The sequence below is a fragment of the Loa loa genome (assembly GCF_000183805.2).
Source record: "Loa loa unplaced genomic scaffold supercont3.282, whole genome shotgun sequence".
Taxonomy (NCBI): domain Eukaryota; kingdom Metazoa; phylum Nematoda; class Chromadorea; order Rhabditida; family Onchocercidae; genus Loa; species Loa loa.
This window is the reverse complement of record NW_018108462.1, coordinates 30137-49807: the sequence shown is the minus strand read 5'-3', so window position 1 is coordinate 49807 and position 19671 is coordinate 30137. Positions and strand designations below refer to the sequence as shown.

The 19671-nt window shown below is 31.1% G+C and overlaps 4 protein-coding genes across 4 annotated transcripts; 3 read left to right on the top strand and 1 right to left on the bottom strand.

Annotated features, from left to right (window-relative positions):
• Position 1: 1 nt before the first annotated feature.
• LOAG_05678 (hypothetical protein) lies at positions 2–385 on the top strand (the record flags this gene model as incomplete). The annotated part of the gene is made up of 1 exon (XM_003141215.1): positions 2–385. A coding segment is annotated over one exon (384 nt), but the record flags the coding sequence as incomplete, so codon positions are not given.
• A 2646-nt stretch (positions 386–3031) lies between these two features.
• LOAG_05677 (hypothetical protein) lies at positions 3032–11714 on the bottom strand (the record flags this gene model as incomplete). The annotated part of the gene is made up of 19 exons (XM_003141214.1): positions 3032–3199; positions 3313–3431; positions 3535–3663; positions 3775–3939; positions 4030–4141; positions 4771–4966; positions 5040–5109; positions 5398–5500; positions 5672–5815; positions 6067–6218; positions 6718–6867; positions 7059–7140; positions 7300–7458; positions 7672–7798; positions 7884–7985; positions 8392–8489; positions 9377–9409; positions 10870–10965; positions 11622–11714. 19 exons carry the CDS (start codon positions 11712–11714, stop codon positions 3032–3034), a joined length of 2298 nt encoding a protein of 765 aa, XP_003141262.1.
• A 2509-nt stretch (positions 11715–14223) lies between these two features.
• Positions 14224–15947, top strand: LOAG_05676 (NADH:ubiquinone oxidoreductase 17.2 kDa subunit family protein). The gene is made up of 3 exons (XM_003141213.2): positions 14224–14461; positions 15198–15324; positions 15672–15947. The coding sequence occupies exons 1-3, from the start codon at positions 14313–14315 to the stop codon at positions 15843–15845; spliced, it is 450 nt and encodes a 149-aa protein (XP_003141261.1). The 5' UTR covers positions 14224–14312; the 3' UTR covers positions 15846–15947.
• A 712-nt stretch (positions 15948–16659) lies between these two features.
• Positions 16660–18477, top strand: LOAG_05675 (hypothetical protein). Its single transcript, XM_020446942.1, has 6 exons — positions 16660–16740; positions 16871–16963; positions 17126–17256; positions 17513–17685; positions 17869–18077; positions 18264–18477. Exons 1-6 carry the CDS (start codon positions 16666–16668, stop codon positions 18411–18413), a joined length of 831 nt encoding a protein of 276 aa, XP_020302776.1. The 5' UTR covers positions 16660–16665; the 3' UTR covers positions 18414–18477.
• Positions 18478–19671: the final 1194 nt, after the last annotated feature.

Below are 19671 nucleotides of genomic sequence, written 5' to 3'. Positions count from 1 at the left end.
TATACACACATACTACACACACACACACACACACACACATATGTATATATATATACATAGATACCCACATACATACACTTACACACATATATGTACTCACATACACACACACATATGTATATATACATACATAGATACCCACACACACATATGTATATATATATATACACCACATACATACATCTACATACATATATGCACCACATACACACACACATGTATATATATATATATAGATACCCACATACATATACCTACAACATATATGCACCCACCGCATATATACTTATTATACACATATATACATGTCTACATACATCCAAATATACACCACACATATATATATATATACCAACATATCATGCGCAGCTATACACCCATACATGCACATTTTGTATGTTTATGTTTAGGTGAAGTTTAATTAATTTTGTCTAATGATCATTTGGAATAGAAAAGAAAAAAATCAAGTCTATTCTTCTTTACAAATAACATTAGAGTTAGGAAGTAAGTAAGTAAGTAAATAAGTGAACTTCGTGAAAGAGTAATAGAATGAAAAAAAAGGTCAAATGAAAATAGAATAAGGAAGTAATAAGTAAGTAAGTAAGTAAACAAGTGAACTTCATGAAAGAGTAATAGCATGAAAAAAAAGTTCATAAAGAATGTGACAAATGAAGAGACAACAATAAATATGTTCTTCCATTTTTTTTTCTGGTACATTACAATAAACATGTTTGGAATTGAAAGCATTACAGTACAGTAATTGAAAATATTACAATATATATCTATATTTTTTTTTTACAACGATTGTTGTAATACTATCAGTGTTTTTGAATTGATATTGTAAGGAAAAAAAAGGTGGAAAGGTCAATAGGTTATGGATGATCTTTGCTCTTTCAATTTTTTTTTTTCGTGATTTCAAAACTATTTTGAAAAAAGAGAAACAAATTAAGATTATTTAGGAATTGTTTCCTCATCCATAATTATTCCAATCTATTCCTTTATAATTTTTAAAAAATTTCTTTCTTGACACATAATTCAATCACATCATCTCTGTAAACTTCCTTCTTTTTTCCCGGTAATTAAAATTCAAATTCAACAATCCACCAATTTAATTCCCTGCTGTTTCAGTACTTTGAAATTTTTAAATTTATCAAGTATGAATTTGCTGCTATGAAATTTTAACTGTAGAAGATATTATTGTTAATATGAAGTTAAATAAATTGGATAAGAAATAAATTATACTGTATTAATTACAAGTATTTTCTTCACTAATATTTATTAATATCATAATATCATTATTGCTGATAATTGGAATTTGTTCATATCATTTTGTTAATTAAGCCTAAACAAATATCTAGCCTATATATTTATGAAAAATCAAAATTGCTAATATAAACATACCATTATATGTAATCATGATAACATATATTAAGAACAAAATCCAGTTAGCGCCATTATTACAGTATATTTTGTATTTCTACTGTAGTAAGCTTCTAACTTTATAGTTTCTTCAATTAATTTACGGTATTGATTATGGCATACCTTTATCTCTTCCTCTTTTAATCATTTTTATTAAATAAAATCTTTTTAGTCTTATTTCTCTGAACGAAATTTATCAAACATTTATGTCTTCTTCGTTTTGATTACATAAAATGAAATTGTATAAGTTAACTGAGCAAATGCCCGGTATATTTCCTGATATTCTTAACTTCCACTATTGATTAATTAACATATCCAATTCCTGCAATAATGATGTATGCAAATAGAAGTACGTAAATCAAAAGTTACGAGAATATGCATCAGTAAATTATGATGGCACAATAATCGTACGAGGATATTTACCGAATAACCATTAATGAGAATTTGCTGAGATTTTTTTTCTATAAAAAGTAAACATTTTGAGATGGATAAAATGCGTTCATAATTTCGAAAGAAATGTTTTAATTCAAAAACTAATGAAAGAAAAAAATGCTATAATTTAAAATCAGAAATTTTCATTAAATGAAATGAATTTAATTCAGATTTCAAGACTTTAAAGACAATTAAATGTAATACAATATAAGAACGTATTGAATTTTTTTCAAAATTTTAAGCTATAATAAATCTTTTCAACAAACACTATAAAATGTCATTTTCTTATTCTTTGTAAAGAATTTTTCCTTAATTAAACTAACTCTTGCCTTTTCTACCTGGAAAATTTCCACTAAAACTTTTTCTACATATTGATAACATTACAAGTTCTTATAGATAATAAAAAAAAATTTGACAGTCTTATCCTTGTATTGTCTCAAATGAATGCATTCTAATCCGGCTAAGAGCTGGATAGCAAAAAGGACATTATTGAATGTAAATCCAAGTAAACAAGAAAATTTGATGATCATGAACTTAATAACAATGAAATATAGTTCTCAACAAAATAAATACCAACAGAAATATAAATGACAACATAAATTAAGAAACTCTGAAAATTTTCGGGTTTTTGTGGGAATAAAAAATGTAATTTCGTTAATGACAATGCTGCCGTTTGCAATATTTTTAAAATTTCAGAAAAAATATGAGAACGTTGGGAGTATGAGTGCTTATAGAAACTTACAAAGTTGTTTCATTTTTTATAGCAAATTTTAATTCAAGTCTAATATCTGCGTTTAACCCTGATCAGTTGATCAAGGGTGAACATAGCAGAGATCGAAATGCTTTCAAAATCAAAAAAAAAAAAAAAGAAAAAATAATAGTAATAACGACATAATCAAAAATAGCGTACAACAATGCATAAGAAAAGTGTTGACGTGAACTGCAAAACAATAACATTATGTACATAAAGAGAGAACTGAGTACAAAAAATTTCCGATTTGTTTTTTTTATCGACCAGCGGAATTATCAACTAAAGCCTAATTTACAATTACTTTGAAAAGCCCTAATACAATCAATAACTGTTTAGAAAGTTTTCGTAAACCGACAGGCATGAAAGACTACAATACATTTTATTAGAATATGGAAACAATACGACAGACAACCCGAATGAGAAAAATTATTACTCGTGAACTTTTTGGTTCATTCTTCTTCGATAAATATCCCGAACTATCCCAGATGCACGTGGTGCCGCCTCCTCATCACTGTCAGAATCACCACCACCAGCTGCTCGTCTCTTCCTTTGTGTAACAGCTGATTGTTGTTGTTGGTATTCGCTTGATGCCAAAATCTAAACTTTCTTCCAAATTTTGATGAAGTATTTAACATCTTTGATAAAATATTAGCTGTTAAATCTCATCCAATTGTAAGTAGATCAGAAGCAGAAAGATAATAAAAACTTACAACATTAGGATCAGTAGTAGTATTCAATAACTGATAAAATTCTTTTTTGATATCTTCTACTCGATGCACCCCAAACATAGTACCATTTTCCAGTTTCACTTTAGGATCAACTGATGGTGCTAAAAAGGACAAATTTCGTGGATGATAAAGAAATCAGATAAGCATTGAATAGAACTATTGCGGAAATCGAGAGAATTTAGAAAATTTGACGGAAAAACATACGTCCACTTTGGCTGAATTTTGTCAAGCTTTCCATAAGTAAATCTATCGAAACAAATGGACCATTGAAACACCATGGAGGGGGTAACATCTGCATCAGCTGAGCGGCCGCAGCCGGTGGTGGGAAAACACCTTTAAAAAATGAGATTAACAACTTGCAACTTTGAAGAATTCACATATTACAAATTAGAAGATTGGAAAAAAAATTAATGTAAACAAAAGAAAAATTGAAACAGAGCATACCACCAGGGACAGGATGATAACTGGCATTTGTGTTCAGTTTTGGCTTGAAAGGTATCATTTGATCTGTATCCGGCCTTGGATAACCAGAAATTTCCAAACTTACACCACCACCCATTACAACTGATGGTCCACCTCCACCTGCAGTTTGCCTCACTGTACTTTGTCCTGAAATAAAAAATAAATGAATAAATAAACTATGAGATTTCAGATTGCAGCATAAATAGAATGACAAAGTCATCAAACAAGAAAACAAACCATTTGTTTGAACACCATTTGACAATAAAGAAGCCGTCCCTGAAATTGATGCGCGTCCAATTAGTGATGAACCTTGTCCCAGTTTTTTCTGTAAATATCTTAGAACACAGGACTGAAAATTTGTTCGCAATTAAGAATTTGAAAAATTTTCAACAAACCATTTCTAAAAGCTTTTTTTTAAAAGAAGTTATAAGTTCTTTCTTTTTTCTTTTTTCCTATCAAACCATTTACGATTAACAACGGATTAATCAAATTAACAGTGTAACGATTTGTTCTATTGGTGCTCATTAATAATGTGGAACTACCGAGCTAGCGCATGATTTTTGATGCACTCAAAATTAAAAAATTTCCTCGTGAATCATTCCCAATCTTCTTTTTTCAGCTTTACATAGACTGTGATATTATGTGAAACCTAGCAAGAATCCTAAAGTCTCAAGAAACATCAAATTTGATCTGGGGAAGTTCAATAACACATGCATGAAGTCAACAAATAATCTCATGGATTTTCGGATGTAAATAGATTCATAAAATTTCTTCGCTTTTTAAACTTTTTTTTGCAGTCCCAATACAATTGTGGCAAGTACAATAAGAGGACATTTAAAAAAGTAAAACAGGTCAGAAAATATCATGGGATTGATAAAGATAATGGTTGTCATAACGACTTATTGCATTATAATGAAATTAGAACCAAAAAATATCTGCAGATAAATGCTTGAACTAGATAATTTGCTTGCTGCTTACCGAATAACCCATCAATCGTAACTGATCATTAGTGCATGGTACTAAATCCAAAAATTTGTATCGATCAATTAACAACAGCGTTTGCATTTCACCACACTGTTCTTTCAACGCTTCACGTCGTCTCTGATCAACTTTTAAGATACTCGACAAATCGCCAACATGTGATTCAAATTCTAAGTAACGATCCCAAATCTCACTAGAAAGAAAAAAAGATTATTAAACATAACGTCCAAAAATAAATTTGTGATCATGCAAAAAAATTGACTAACATCGATTTTTCAGGCGTCATAGATTCCGAAGTCAATATTCGCTCAAGTACAACACGTGTATTGTTATCTTCTGAAATAATTTTTTTTTTCACTTTCTTTTTTCTTTTGAACAAATAGAATTCAGCAATTCGATTTTTTTAAAATACCAAAAATTATTTTTTAAAGACATTACAAAAGGAAATTTGATATGGAAAACCATTCTCGACGAGAAATATATGTGCAATTCCTAAAGCAAAGCACAGAAACTACAGCAGGAAAACTATAGAAATAGGAACACAATAATCCGATCTAAAGAACAGATCATAAGATATAATAAGTATCTTTGAGCTTTGTTAACTTTTTACGTAACTAGGATTACCATTTAAGTGCGACAGAAAATCGACGTAAGCGAGAGCATATTCCGGTTCATCACCATATTTTTTTAGCCCCATATCAAAAACTCTTATCGCAATATCCGTATCCTGAAAAGTCATAGATAATGGAAGTAGTGCGTCAATAATTCAATTTCAGACCTGAAGCTGTTAATGAAGGGCTAATGCTTTAGAAATATTGGAAGTGCACAGAAGACTGGACGTCACACCACGAATTTTAATCCTGAAAAAATTATTAAAAGAAATATAAAAATCAAGGACCTTGCTGCAGTAATATTCCATAAGTGCGGATGCAACAAAAACGTGAAATTTGCAACGTGAATCCTGACGTGCACGTTTGAAAACCGCGCGTGCATACTGGACACCTTCAGTTCGCCTCACGAATTTCATCAGCTGTATATAGGCCTGAATTTAAATAACCAAATAAACTGCGTAAGATTAATGTATTTTCATCACTTGTGCAAAATTTTTTCAAACTTTTACAGACAGCACCATAATGTATCACTTCGGATAGAAAAATGAAGTTTTTTCGGTAGAGAATATATGCATGTTGGCATGTATGTATGTATGTCAACATAGTACATAGTATGATGAAGTTTATAGCTTTAGAAGCCCATAAATCTACGAATACCAATGAATAGCATGTAAGCAATTACCAAAGTTGGGTCGGCCGTTTCAATGGCCAAAAGACGGTCGTAAATCTTTTTCACATTATCAAATTTCATTCGCTCTTCTTCATAATCTGCATATGCGAAAAACAGAAGCTGGCTTTCCTTCAAAAGGCCTCCAACTGCACGCTCGAATAATTCTGGAAAAAAAAAAATCTTTTAAAGAAGAATAGGAAAGTAGAATCACTCGAAGCAAATACAAGAAAGTTTTGCCAAGAATGCTTCGCATATTTCTCTTTCTAAAATCATTTCAAAACAATTAGGGATTATCCGAACCTAATCAATATATGCCCATTTTTAATTTTCATCTACATATTGTATTCTACATATTTCATCTACATTTTTAATTTTCATCTACATATTTTCATCTACATATTTCATCTACATATCTACATATTGCTTAAATTTCATCTACATATTGAAATTAATTGAGGATGATGCATAGTGAAGAAAAACAATAAAAACAATAGAACGACAAAACGAATAAATAGTATTTATCTTAATCTTGATAATACTATTATAGTAACACCTGAAAATATTCACCTAATAGAACCTTCAGTAAAATCTACAAAATACTCCATTACTCTAGCAAACAAGGATTTAGCGATTTTTCCAAATTCATAATATATAGCAACTAACGAATGATATCAATGTTCATTGTTGCCGCTAATTTCACATCACCCTTTTCTGCTAAAACAGCTGCAGCTTGTTGTTGGAACAATGCAGCTTCGTACCACATGTCGGGGTAGTAACCAAGACATAGAAGAGCTTGTTCGTAAGCATATATTACTGTAACCATGGTAAACATATTCATTATTAAACAACATAAATCTCTAGCGATATCAATCTCTGATATTGATATGTATCGTTCAGCTATACACATTATCATATTACCAGTTTTTTTTTCTCTAAGACAGCAAAATTACCATATAATACTGTTTGTTTTAATTTAATGCTTAAGTATTAAAGCTTATAATCACCTCTTTTAGCAAAATATGCATATTCTTCAGTGCCCAAAGGATTACTTTTTTCCCATTGTATGTACTTTCGCCACATATCTAGCTGAAAAAAAGATTTTATGATTTTTTAAATTAATTTTTTTTACTTAAATTTTGATTTTTACGAAGTCTTTTATGTCAAATTTTACATAACTAATTTACTCTACAAATTTTTGTAAAAATCAAAATATAAAAAACGGAAATGGAATTAAAAATTTCAAACCTGCTTCATTTCTGCAGCAGTTCCTCGTGGTGGTACACTTACAGCTTGTCTGTTTAATCCTCTTGTCACTTGTTCCAATGATTTTGAGATGCGCTTAGCAACTTGGTATTCCTTATTTCGTTCAGCTATCAATTTCTCTGCTAATGTAGCATTTACGCTCTAGAATTCGGAAAAATAACAAGGAAAACACAAAAAAAATCAAGATTTATTGTTCATACAGCAACAAGATCAAAACAGTTTCAAATTCCTCCCAAATCACTTTTTCCGTAGACCAAACCGTAAATTCACTTCTGCATTCATTAAGCAAACCGTAATCAGTAAAAGATTCAACAAATTTAATGGACAATATACAAGAATTCTTCGACGCCTTACCTTTTCGTAAGCACAGTATTCAGCCCACAACTGTTCAATATTAACCATTGGAGTGACGACACCACGTTGATAAACTTTACGAACAGCTGAAATCCGCTGATTCTCTGCATACTGACCAACCGTGGGTCTGTAATGGGCAAATGTAATGTTAAACGTCCCTAGAGAAACATAGATTTTCTACTATAGTTAACAGAAAAATTAACAAAACTTACGCAGATTTGAGAAAGGAAAGATAATCGGAATAAATTGAGTATGAATGCATATCAAGACCAATTTTATCCAAAGCAAATTCATATGCTTGTGCCATTTTTTCCCTGAAATGGGAGAATATGGGACTTATTTCCAGAAATGCAAAGATATTATCAATATGCAGTTCTAAATCGAAGACTACAGACTATTTAATTATGTGACAAAATGAAATTTAATTGCTGTAATACCGCAATAAAGATATTTAAATAATAAAGAAGTGAGTAAAGTAACTTGAATAACAATTGGATGTCCGTTTAGTGGATTATGATAAAATCATTAAGTAAATGTCAAACACTTGAATAACGAGTAAGATTACTTCAATAAAAGCTAGTTCACTCGTTTTATCCAAGATTCAAATTATAATCTGATGCAGGAAAGTTGAAAATTGAAGTGCATGTGCAATTAATGTCTATAAGATATATGTAGTATATATACATAAATTAGCTGCATCAAAAGAAATGAATGTCAAACCTGAATGAAGAGAGATGCCCTTTGGTCTCACGCACATAAAAAACATAACACTTCCAGAGGTCGATGTTGAGGACATGAATAAGACAACGTCCAAATAACTGCAAAAAAAATGTCCTCCAATCATTAAGCAGTAACATGTTATCAGGAATAAAATAGCACTTTACTCTTTATTTTTTTTTTTGGTCTGGAATCTAGACAATTTATGATAGTGTTATGCAAATCCATTTTATAACGAATAGCCTAATCATGAGTTAAATTAACATGAATGATTTTAACAGTTATTATTACGGTTCGTGTTGAGGACATGAATGAGACAAGGCCCAAAAAATAAAATACCATTATATTGCATACGGTCGTAAGGAGAGTCGCATCCCACTAAATGTTGGAGTACCATTTTCTTTTACATTTTACTTCTTATTTTACCATTTACCCTTTAATTTTATCATTCTTTTTTTGTGGTAATGATGATCCAACAACTTACTAATGATAAACATATGGATTTCAAGTTGTATAAGAAGTTCCAAGTTGTGATACTTCGATCAAATTACTTACTGCCGAAAATACTTCAAAATACTTCCATTGCAAGTTAAATACTCCTATTACAATTTAATTATGAACGTTGACACGCATTAGGCCCAGGAAAATTATCATAATACCCTCGTTGGTTAATCCAGTTCCCACTAATCAACAGAGAACAGTGCTGACGAGCCTTAAACTTCGAGACAAAGTTTCGCGTATATTCTGCATGATGAATCTAGCTAAAGAATTGGGATCACATTAAAGGTTTGGAAAAAGTACTCCAACATTTACTTTCCTTGTAACAGCATAGAACAGATCCTGTGATAATTGGCCGTTAAAAGCATTCATGTTAATTCAGCCCACAGTTGGGCTATTCGCTGTAAAACAGATTTATACAACACTATCATAAATTGCTCAAATTCCAAACCAAAAATTCTGGAAACCCCAAAAAAGAATTCAAACTTACTGATTCCACATTTTCGTAATTTTTGCCACGAAGCTGAAATTTAAACAAATAAGATTCTTTCGTTGATGAAAAATAAAATTTCAGAAATCAAAAAAAGAGAGTGTGAGCTTACCTTCTAAGAAATTCATGTAAAGCTGACCCATAATAGGCATTACGGCTAAAGCAATGCTATATATTGAGCAGCTGTGACAACAGATAAGGTAGCAGATCATGTCCATGTTTTATGATTAATTTAGTCACATGACAACATACGTCATGTTCATGTTTTAGGATTAATTTAGTCACATAACAACACACGTTTAACCATAAATCTCCCCGTGAAATTTTCAAGATGATGTAACAATGTTTTGGTAATTTGTCAAAATGTAAGCTGGATATTGTGCAACAAGAAAACGATATGGAATTTTATAGGGTCAATCTGAAACTTTCGGGAAATGAAACTCTAACACCAGTCAGCAAAAGTTTTTCTTAAAATTATTAGGGCAATTCTTAGAATATGTGCTAGACTCTCCTCTTCCTTCAAAAAAGAAAAAAAGAAAAGAAAAAAGAAAAAGAGACTTGTTTGAACTATTATTGCTTTTAGTTAGTTGAACACTGTTTTTGTGAAAGGATTTCTCAAAATTCACACCACGAGATCGCCCAGACTTTCAGTGTGATGCTCTTTCCTCCCCTCCTATCGGCATTTCTGGTATCCTTTCACAGAATTTCACGTGCCGAAAAAGGAGATAGAATGTAAAATGAAGTGAATTTTGAAAAATCATGATTAGTTGCAATGTGAAAGAGATCATATTTGTTGCATATTCTTTATTCGGTGGGAAAATTTAAAAAAGAAAGAGAAAAAGGAAAAAGGAAAAATGCAACCAAAAATATGTATTTTATTACTGTTGGGCCACTTTTTCAAGTAAAAATTTTTATTCCGTTCGGGATGGTGGCAAAATTCATGCAGCAGTAGTAATACATTTGATACTTGTTCAAAACATTGACTAAAGATAGAGTATGTCATTCCTAAATTCACATTTTTTGTTCTCAGTTTCACAGAATTCCCATGTTTGTTTACACGAAGAAGGAGAAGAAGAGCAAGCACCACTGCGCGCTGCAAAATTGCAAAACAAATAAAAATGATGGTATTCAATTGATGGAAACTGTATTGCTGCTACATTCCAATCCATAATAATTTATCCTTTTCTCTAAATGTCCCTCAAGTTCGTGATTTACGAAATCGTGATTTTGATAAACAAAAACAGTACCAATCACTCTCTGAACTTTTCTGCATATTTTAAGGGATTTTATATAATGAATAAAATTTTTTTGATATTTGTCCTTTGAACCCCCCACTGTCACTATGTTTCAAGTGTGAATATTTTTTAGCTGAAACGACCACAATGAGCAAATGCAAATCCAAATACAGCTTCGCCATAAAAGAGATCGTAAAGTAAAATAAAAGTCCATAATTTTGAAACAAAGCAAAAATTTTTTCAGTAGAAATGACTTACTTCATGATCTATGTATGCTTTCCAGTAACGGCCAGCATTCGGGAACTGTGTCACCAATTTTTCATAAAACGAACGCACCTGATCAATTGGTCTAGCCTGAAATTTCACACACTATAAGATTCTTTTGGATATCATAGCATATTGCTTTCCCTCTGACCTGTCTGTCTGTCACAGTGCGCAGCAGTTCGCCCCCTGAATAAGGCGGCCTACTTCCATAGATGGCTGGAAAGTTATTCCAAATGAGTTCTAGCTTCTCAACACATTTTCGTTACCTAAGTATAGTTTATTTACAGTTTATCTCAAAGAAACGAAGAGGGTCGAGTGTAAATGATTCAAATATTTTCGATATAAAATAAAATTTACAAAATCTTTCCAGCTCAATTAATCTTCATCATCTCACTCCCCTATTTTTTCATTAAACGAAAGTAACTTCTCAAATGGTACCACAACAAAAACCTTAAAAAAATTGGCCAGAAATTATTCTGATAAGATCATATATTTACTCTCAGCTTGATTTAAAAAATGTCACGAAGTGAACTAGTGTGTCATTAAAAAAAAAATGACACAATGTGTCATTGTGTCATTTTTCTCTTATGTCATTAACCCAAGTTTAACAAAAATGAGGCACAATTATCTAACTTATGCACTACTTACTACAATTACTTCAAATTCATTTATTTTAAATATCAATCAAATTGAGAGTCCCCAACATATTTCAACCAGGAAATATTAGTGTTCAATAAAATGATTACCTGTGACTCTCGTAGCAGAAGATTCCAGGCATCGACATCGAAAGGATTCAATTCAATCCGACGTTCTGGACTTACAATTGAAAGCGAACTCATCGATGAACTAAGATAATATGAAAAATTTACACAAAACATACATTTTGATGAAAAAAAAAACTATCGATTATTTTCGCCAGCTGATGAATTATCAAATTTCAACAGTTCCATTCAGTATATGGTCACAATCTAATAATCATCAATAAGATTGACAACGAATAGTTTAAGACATTTGATGAAGTGTTTGTCCCGATGAATCAAACAAATTGGAGAATATTTCAGTGATATAGTGATATTTATAGAATATTTCGAGAGATTCAATAATTTTGGGAAGCATCCTAATATACATTAAAAGATTGATTTTAATGGGTTATATCGGAATTCTTCCTGGTAAAGATTTATGGAAGACCTATATAGCCATGTGATAATAGTATTACCATCATTAAACATGTATTTTACAAATAACTGTACAGACCGAGATATCCTGAAATCTGATTGATTCGAATGATGTCATATCCATAATGACAACAATGTAGCAATTACATTAACATAAAGAAATTTTAAAAAGATAAACAAAATCAATCATTCATTTAAATTTAAGCCTAATTATTAAAATTTTTAACAAAACAATTCCTCTCCTGTTTTCCTAACCTTCTAACACTTTCAATCTCTGGTCATAATAAATCACATTAGTTCCCCTAATATTTTTACAACTCTTCATTTTTATTTTTCTTTCACCCCCTCTCATTCATCTCCATTATCTCCTTCCCAGTAACTAATCCTTTTTCTTTCTTACCCTTAAATAATGCACTACAAACCATTGACATTTAACTAACTCATTCAACATTTTCTCAATCTCTAATCTCTTCCAATTTACCAGTAATATTTCATCATCTGTAATCTTTAATCTATGACATCTTACAATCCCATCAATTCCTAACTCTCCCTCCAGACATACAGTATTTCTCTCCCACCTTCCTCTCCCCATAATAGGACCCAACAAAAGCTTTATCCCCAGTACAAACAACGAAAAATGCATCAATTAGCTCAGAACTTACATCAAAATCATGACGTTACCAGGCTTTCGTGTTGAGAATCAAAATGATAATAAAAGCTTAAATGAAGTATGAAAAATGTTTGCTTGAAACATACTTCTGTTACCCAACTGGTAGTCAGCGAAGACGGTGATGCATCCGGTAAAGAGGGGATAGGGTCTATTCTTATCATTGGTTAATAAGGTTAGTACGTTTATAGGATTTATTATTTTTGCATTCTGTAATCTTTGTTGCAAATTAAAAAGTCAAAGGTCAAATCAGATTGGTTAAGAAAAGGTTAGGAATCAATGAGTTAGATCAAAAGTGATGCACCGAATTATTCTGCATTCTATACATCAGAGATTATTTACTAATTTATATGGTATTGAAATTTAAATTCAATTTGTGATTTCGAAAATTTTCTCCTAATTTTAAATAGTTAACAAAGTAGGTAACAGTAGATGCAATATCCATTGTTCGTTTTTTTTTTTTTGGTTTTAATATGATTGAAGATATTTGTGGTCATTATGATGAATTAGGAAAGATGGAATGATTTTTTCCCAAGATGGAGGATTTAATCTTCGAACTGGATAAGGTTTCCTTTTTTTTTCCAGATAATTTCTGCGCTATGAAAGTTTTTCCAAAATTGTGTAACATTGAAATTGAAATAAAAGGAAAGAGAAAGGGAAAAATGGAGGAACAAATTGTAAACATCATTTGATAAAGTCAATCAGTCATTCAGTGAATTAATCGATTAATTAATTAATTAATTTATTTATTTTTCGTAAATTTTGGTGCTAACTATATAATTTAAACTTCAATTCGGTATTAGCAAAATAAAATGTGACATGCTAGATTTATGTTTAAAAAAAAAAAAAAAAAAGGAAAAAACTAGTGGCAAAGTAAGGAATTTCATTCCTTCGATTAATTAATACTTCTGTAAATTATTTTACTGTTGTGGATGTAATTTGGTGTGAATCAAAGTTCTAACTCAGATGCAATTACTTCAAATTCCTTTTTTCTTTTCTTTTTTTATTTTGTTAATTAAAAGGCTTGCTAACAATTATCAAAAGCTTATCACGTGTATTTACTGGAAGCTGTCACGTATAGCGTGCAATTATGAGTAATAAAAGAATGCATCCTATAAGCAATTAAATAATATATTTATTAATCATTACTTAAATTATCTGGAATTATTTGGATTTGAAATCAAAAATTAACAATTTATGTTTCAGAAATATTTAGAGATGGCATTTTTTTTGCCAACCTACTGTAATGAATAAGGTATTTGTTAGAGTTGGTACTACAAAAACGATTGGATGTATTAAAATATTGAAACCTCAAATATTGAAACAGTAACCTTGTGATACTGTATGAGTAATATTTTACGATAACTTTTTGTAACAAATAAGTTAAATTCTGAGTACAATAAGACAGTCAGCTGATTTCTCTAACATGTAAATGTGCGGATATTGGTAGAGGAATGGGCAAATAGTTTCAGTTAATCGAATGAAACTTGCATGAGACGCGTAGTTGCGTATGCTGACTATTCAAATCAGTAAATCTACCAAGATAAACATCATGTATTGTATATTTTTCGAGATATTACGGGAATAGAGTATTAATGACTCGTCGTCCGGGTGTGCTAACATTCATTTGGCGTAATTTTTTGGATTCGTTTGATCGGAAACGATTCCAGAAAACTTTTGTTGGCAGTGATGAAGAAGGCAACAGATACTACGAATTAACCAAATCCAAAAGAATTGTTAACAGGTCAGTTGGTGATGGATTTTTTTTTTTTGATTTCTTGAATATCGGGATTCCACTTAAGTTTTTTGGACGAAACTTTTATCTATAAACTTCAAGTAACGCTATCATCTTTCCACTTTCTTTATTGTTTGGGTGTAAAATTACAAACTATTCTGTTGTAGATTTGTTGGTAAAAGTAACATTTTGATGAGTCCCATTGAATTGTAATTAAATCCTATTAAGCTATGGAATTAATTCCGGAGATTCTAAAAACCTCCAGGATGAATTCCAAATAGGTTATGGATTCATTTACAATGAAATATAGAATGGATGACTGGAATAGATGAGTAGTGAATTTAATGAGTTTTGTAACGAGTTGATAATAAGTTAGGTGGGTAACTGCACGGTAATTGAAGTCATTTCCAAGATGAATAATTTTCTCCTGAAAGGTGAATAATTTACCCGTTTGACAAACAGGGTTGGTAAAGCCGAATGAAATTACAGCGAAAGAGGAAAAAATCTTTGAACTTTCATGAAAATAATTCAGATTTTAACATTTTCCCTCATTACCAGTGCATAGGATCCATTGTTAAAACTTTGCAAATTTAAATAATTCTTTAACATCAGAATTACATAGTATAATATCATAATTAAACTTGATGATTTTGCAACAATGATTGAATTCGTAAATCGGTATGATGTCAAAACATATGATTAATTTTTTCAACTCATTTCACGGCATAATAAACAAACATTACAGAGGTTTCATACCGGCAGTCAATTCATCCGAAGTACCATCACCAGAATGGCTAACATGGCTACGAGGGTTACGGAAATTACCACCGACACAAGAAGAAATTTTAGCGAATCGACAAACAAGTGAAGAGGTTGAAATTTTGAAAATTATAACTGGAAATTTCATGCAGCTGTTTGAGATTTTGATGCTATTTTTTCGTTCCAAATTTTAACTGACATTATAATCAGGCGGTAAAATAAAAGAATAATTTTATGATCGAGTCATAAGCGTCATAAATCTTTCCATCATCCTATTGTATAGTAAGCTGTAATACATTGCGGAAATTATGCATGTAATTATTTCGATTTTGTTATCTTTATTATTATTATTATTGTTATAATTTAATTGTTATGTAGGGAACTACTATGTATTTTTGAATTTGACAGTTTAAAAAAATCACGTGTTTCATGACCATCAACAGTTGGTAAGCTTTTGCAGATGGCAGAGAAGGTGGAGAAATTAGAACGGAATAGGAGGAGCGAAATTCCGGCTAGTGAATCGAAAAAGATGCCTTACATAGAATCGACAACGATATCCGACGATTTCGATTCACAACCGAGAAGTTTTCCACGTTATGCGGACTATGATAAAAAACAGCTGGAAATGACATGATCGTATTTTTTTTCCTTGAAATTTTTGTTCGGAAGGCTTGTTTGAGCTAGCTGTTCTAGAATATAAATCTAAATTATAATTTAAGTTATAAATGATTCGCACATCAAACTATACTTCAGCAAATTTCTTACACTTCAAAATTCGAATTACAGGTGAGACATGAGTTCATCAGTTTTCTCAGCTGATATTGTTAAGAGATTGATTCGTTTCAAAGGATAATTGATATAAAGGAATTTTAGGACGAACATTAAGAAAGTTCTTAGTGCTTCTACAGTAATTTAGTTTTTATATGTATAATACTTTTGTTTGTCACTGTTAGCTATCATTTTATGTTTCAAAATATATCTTTTGTTCACTTCTGTTACGTGAACTGTATTTTTACTCTTTTGAATTATAATAAATAATCGAAGAACCACACTGTTTTTCAGCTTTTCTCATAAATTGCTTTGCTTTTTTGTTATGGCTTTTGTCATATACTGATTTCCTCATAGCTACTTCACACTTTTTCGAAATGCATGCTTTTGAAATTTTGGTTATCTGTTTGATGAATATCGAAATGATTATCATTACTTCAATGCTTAAGGCTAATAAGAGTTGCAGTTATATCAAAGCAAAGTAGGACATAAATTTTATTGATTGAAGCTGGCTAATTTGATGCCATGTTCGTTGGTCGGGGAAACGCATTTCACTCGACTAGGTACTATAGTATATGTTGACCGGATAGATAAATTTCTTGGGTGAAACGATTAAGCAGTATAATGTGTGCTCACTAGTGAAGCTTGGAGAGAACAAGCAATGATCAGGCTATAGCTTTTTCTAGATGAACGCAAGACTGTGCCATGTATTATATCGATTGTTTTCTGGTATCCCTAATGCAAGGAAACGATTTTATGAGGTAACCATGAAATTAGATAAATTATTGAGTTACGAAAACATACGGTTTTTAAAACGGAGGGGATGACAACTTTTCTCATAAAATTTTTCTCAAATTCATTAATGAGAATTTGAAACTTCGTCACTTACAGGAAGCACGGGTTGTATTTAAGCCAATGGAGGAAGTTTATAACATATATCTTGATAAGCACAATTTGGTTACACCGAAGCGGAATCCAGTAAAGGTTTGATTTTCTGACAAACATAAACTATTGTTTTTTTTTTCTTGGTACTCAGACATGAAATGGAACAAGAGTTCTTTTTTTTTCTTGTCGCGAATGCTATCTTCATTTGACAGGAAACAATGAGGGAAAAAAACCATTTCGCAGTTTAGTTTCTTTTTCTAGATATATTCTGAAGCACTTGCTCTTGCTGTAGCTGAAGAATGGAACATGCAGAAGGATGAGTTAAGGATGGACTTAATGCGGCTCACAGGCTTGATTTTTACAGCTATCGATAATCCGATGTCATTAAAAAAGTATGCATTGTTTTTCTTTGAAGTTACACTATTTCATTCATATTTAGGATTCCACTGGAAATAATTTGTTCTCTCTGAGGAGTAATAAAGCAGTAAAGCTACAATTAATGTTAATCTGACCTTTAATTAGTTGTTTATAAAATGTCTCTGAACTGACTGTTTGTGTGGTGTCATTGTTGTGTCGAAATAGCGTAAAATTAGTATCGGATATTGTCCAAATATGCTCCGCTTACTTTTGTTGGAGAATTTAGTTTAGATCTGACCTCTTGTCACAAGTGCTCCAGTTTCTGGACAAAGACACAGTCCTATATCGACTGGTGGAAAACAGTAATTTACTAGAGCTAGAAGAGGCAAACTGGAATCCAGTAGTCGAATGGGTAAACTGGGAGTATGGTTTGTCAGCGAAACCGAGTTATTCACTGGTTGAAGGCTAGTTGCATTTTGAAGTTTTGCTAATAACTTTAATGTTAGCTGTAGATCTCGGAAGCTGATTACCCTCTTTCACTAACTTCTGAAAGTTTTCATGTTGTTTTTACAAATGAGTTAATTTTATTGATTGTATTCAATAAAATGGCTGGAGAACGGGCATCATGAGCTTAATCAGTTTTCCAGAAGCTGTGATCGACAATAATTCACGAGTTCGTTTGGCAAACCAGTTGTCAAATTACAGTTTTCTACAATTGATCGGTTTACAATATGCTACTGAAGCGCTCAAATCTGTATTTCTTACCCTGGCAACCGTATCCTCTCGTTTGCATGTCAATGAAGCCGTTGAACTGGCACTGTTAGAACAGAAATACCAAAGTGATATCTGGGGAAAAGTTGGTATTTAGTCTGACTACCATTCTCTACCAGTTTTTGTCCAGAAAATCTTGTGGATACTTCTCAGCTCTTTGGTTGGCAGCAGTATATCGAAAGTTTTCTTTGTTGTTTTTGAACGTGACAGAAAATAGATTGAAAATTAGCATCTGTCGCTGAAAATAAGTAAATATAACGAGGACTTACAGGTTGAATGGGCTCATGATATCGAGCGAGAAGAACTGATTTCACGGTTATCAGTCGGTTCACTATTAGTGCATTTGGGTGACTTTGAACCACAATACGAAATGAAATCTCAAAAAAATGAAACTGTGGAAAATGATACAAAAGTGGTTTAATTTTTTCAATTTCTGCCGAATTCATTGATTTGGAATTTTTGATCAAATGTAGCTGTAATAATGCATACACCTTATAGAAACAGTTATTTTCTCCTTTAGTATGTAGTGATAGTTTGTTTCTAAGTATGATTGAGAATGCGGGTGGAAACAAGCATAGGACTGTGAGTACAAGGAATCGAAGAGTGATTTGAAAAGAGACAAAGGGAATATATATACTTTGCGTGTGACAATCATTGTGCCTGAATGCTGTTACTCGATTCTTCTTAGAATTGTTTGATGACTTTGAGCATATCCCTCTTTCTTATCAGAAAATGAAAAATAAGAAAAATATGTTTCAATTTAAATTAACGAATCTTTGGTAATCCGTTTCGTTTGCTTACTTGTTTGTTGATTTTTAAATATGTAATTGTCAATGGTTGCATCTAATGTTTAATAAAGTATATTTTTTACTAAATTTGATAAGACTACATTCACTAGCTTATATGTTTAAAGTCCATGATTTATCTTGCTGATATCCATTGATTATGCTTTGTTTAACTAAACATTATCACTAGAAATTCAACTAGAACTTCAGAATAATATCTTCTTCATTCAAATTTACGTTTTAATTTTAATCTTCTGTTAGATGGTACGATATGATCTACTTCAATACAAATATTAGTTTGTACCAACTAAGTTGCATCACTTTTGAATTCATTTTTGCACTTAATCTGAAACAAGTGTTCAAATTACTCCATCATGTTGACACTACCTCGGGTAGTTTATGAATACTTTTACTTTTTTCATTATGTTTCAAACTAAATTTGAAATTCCTTTAAAATAGTCGTACATGAAGTGCTATTTTTGGTATGTTTGAATTATGATTGATGAATATTTAAGGATGTTTAACTGAGAATTCTATAAAAATGGATGCATGGGAATTATGTATGGTTTTTTTTCTAATATTTTCAAGTTTAATTTTTTTTTCTCATGAGATTAATTGATGATTGCAATTTAAACTTTTCGTTCGGAACTTTTTAGAAATTTAAGTGAAGGAAGGAAGGAGATATAGAGAGCATGAAAAATAATTCAAAAAAGGTGAGAGACACCAATTCTCAAGGACTTTGAGAAAGGTCATTTTTCAAACTTCGATGTTGATCTTTCTGATGACTGTAGTGTGAGTGGAACATTTAAGTTATTTAAAATTGTTAATATGGTTGTGGAATGTGTTGCTGAATATATATATATATATATATATATATATATATATATATATATA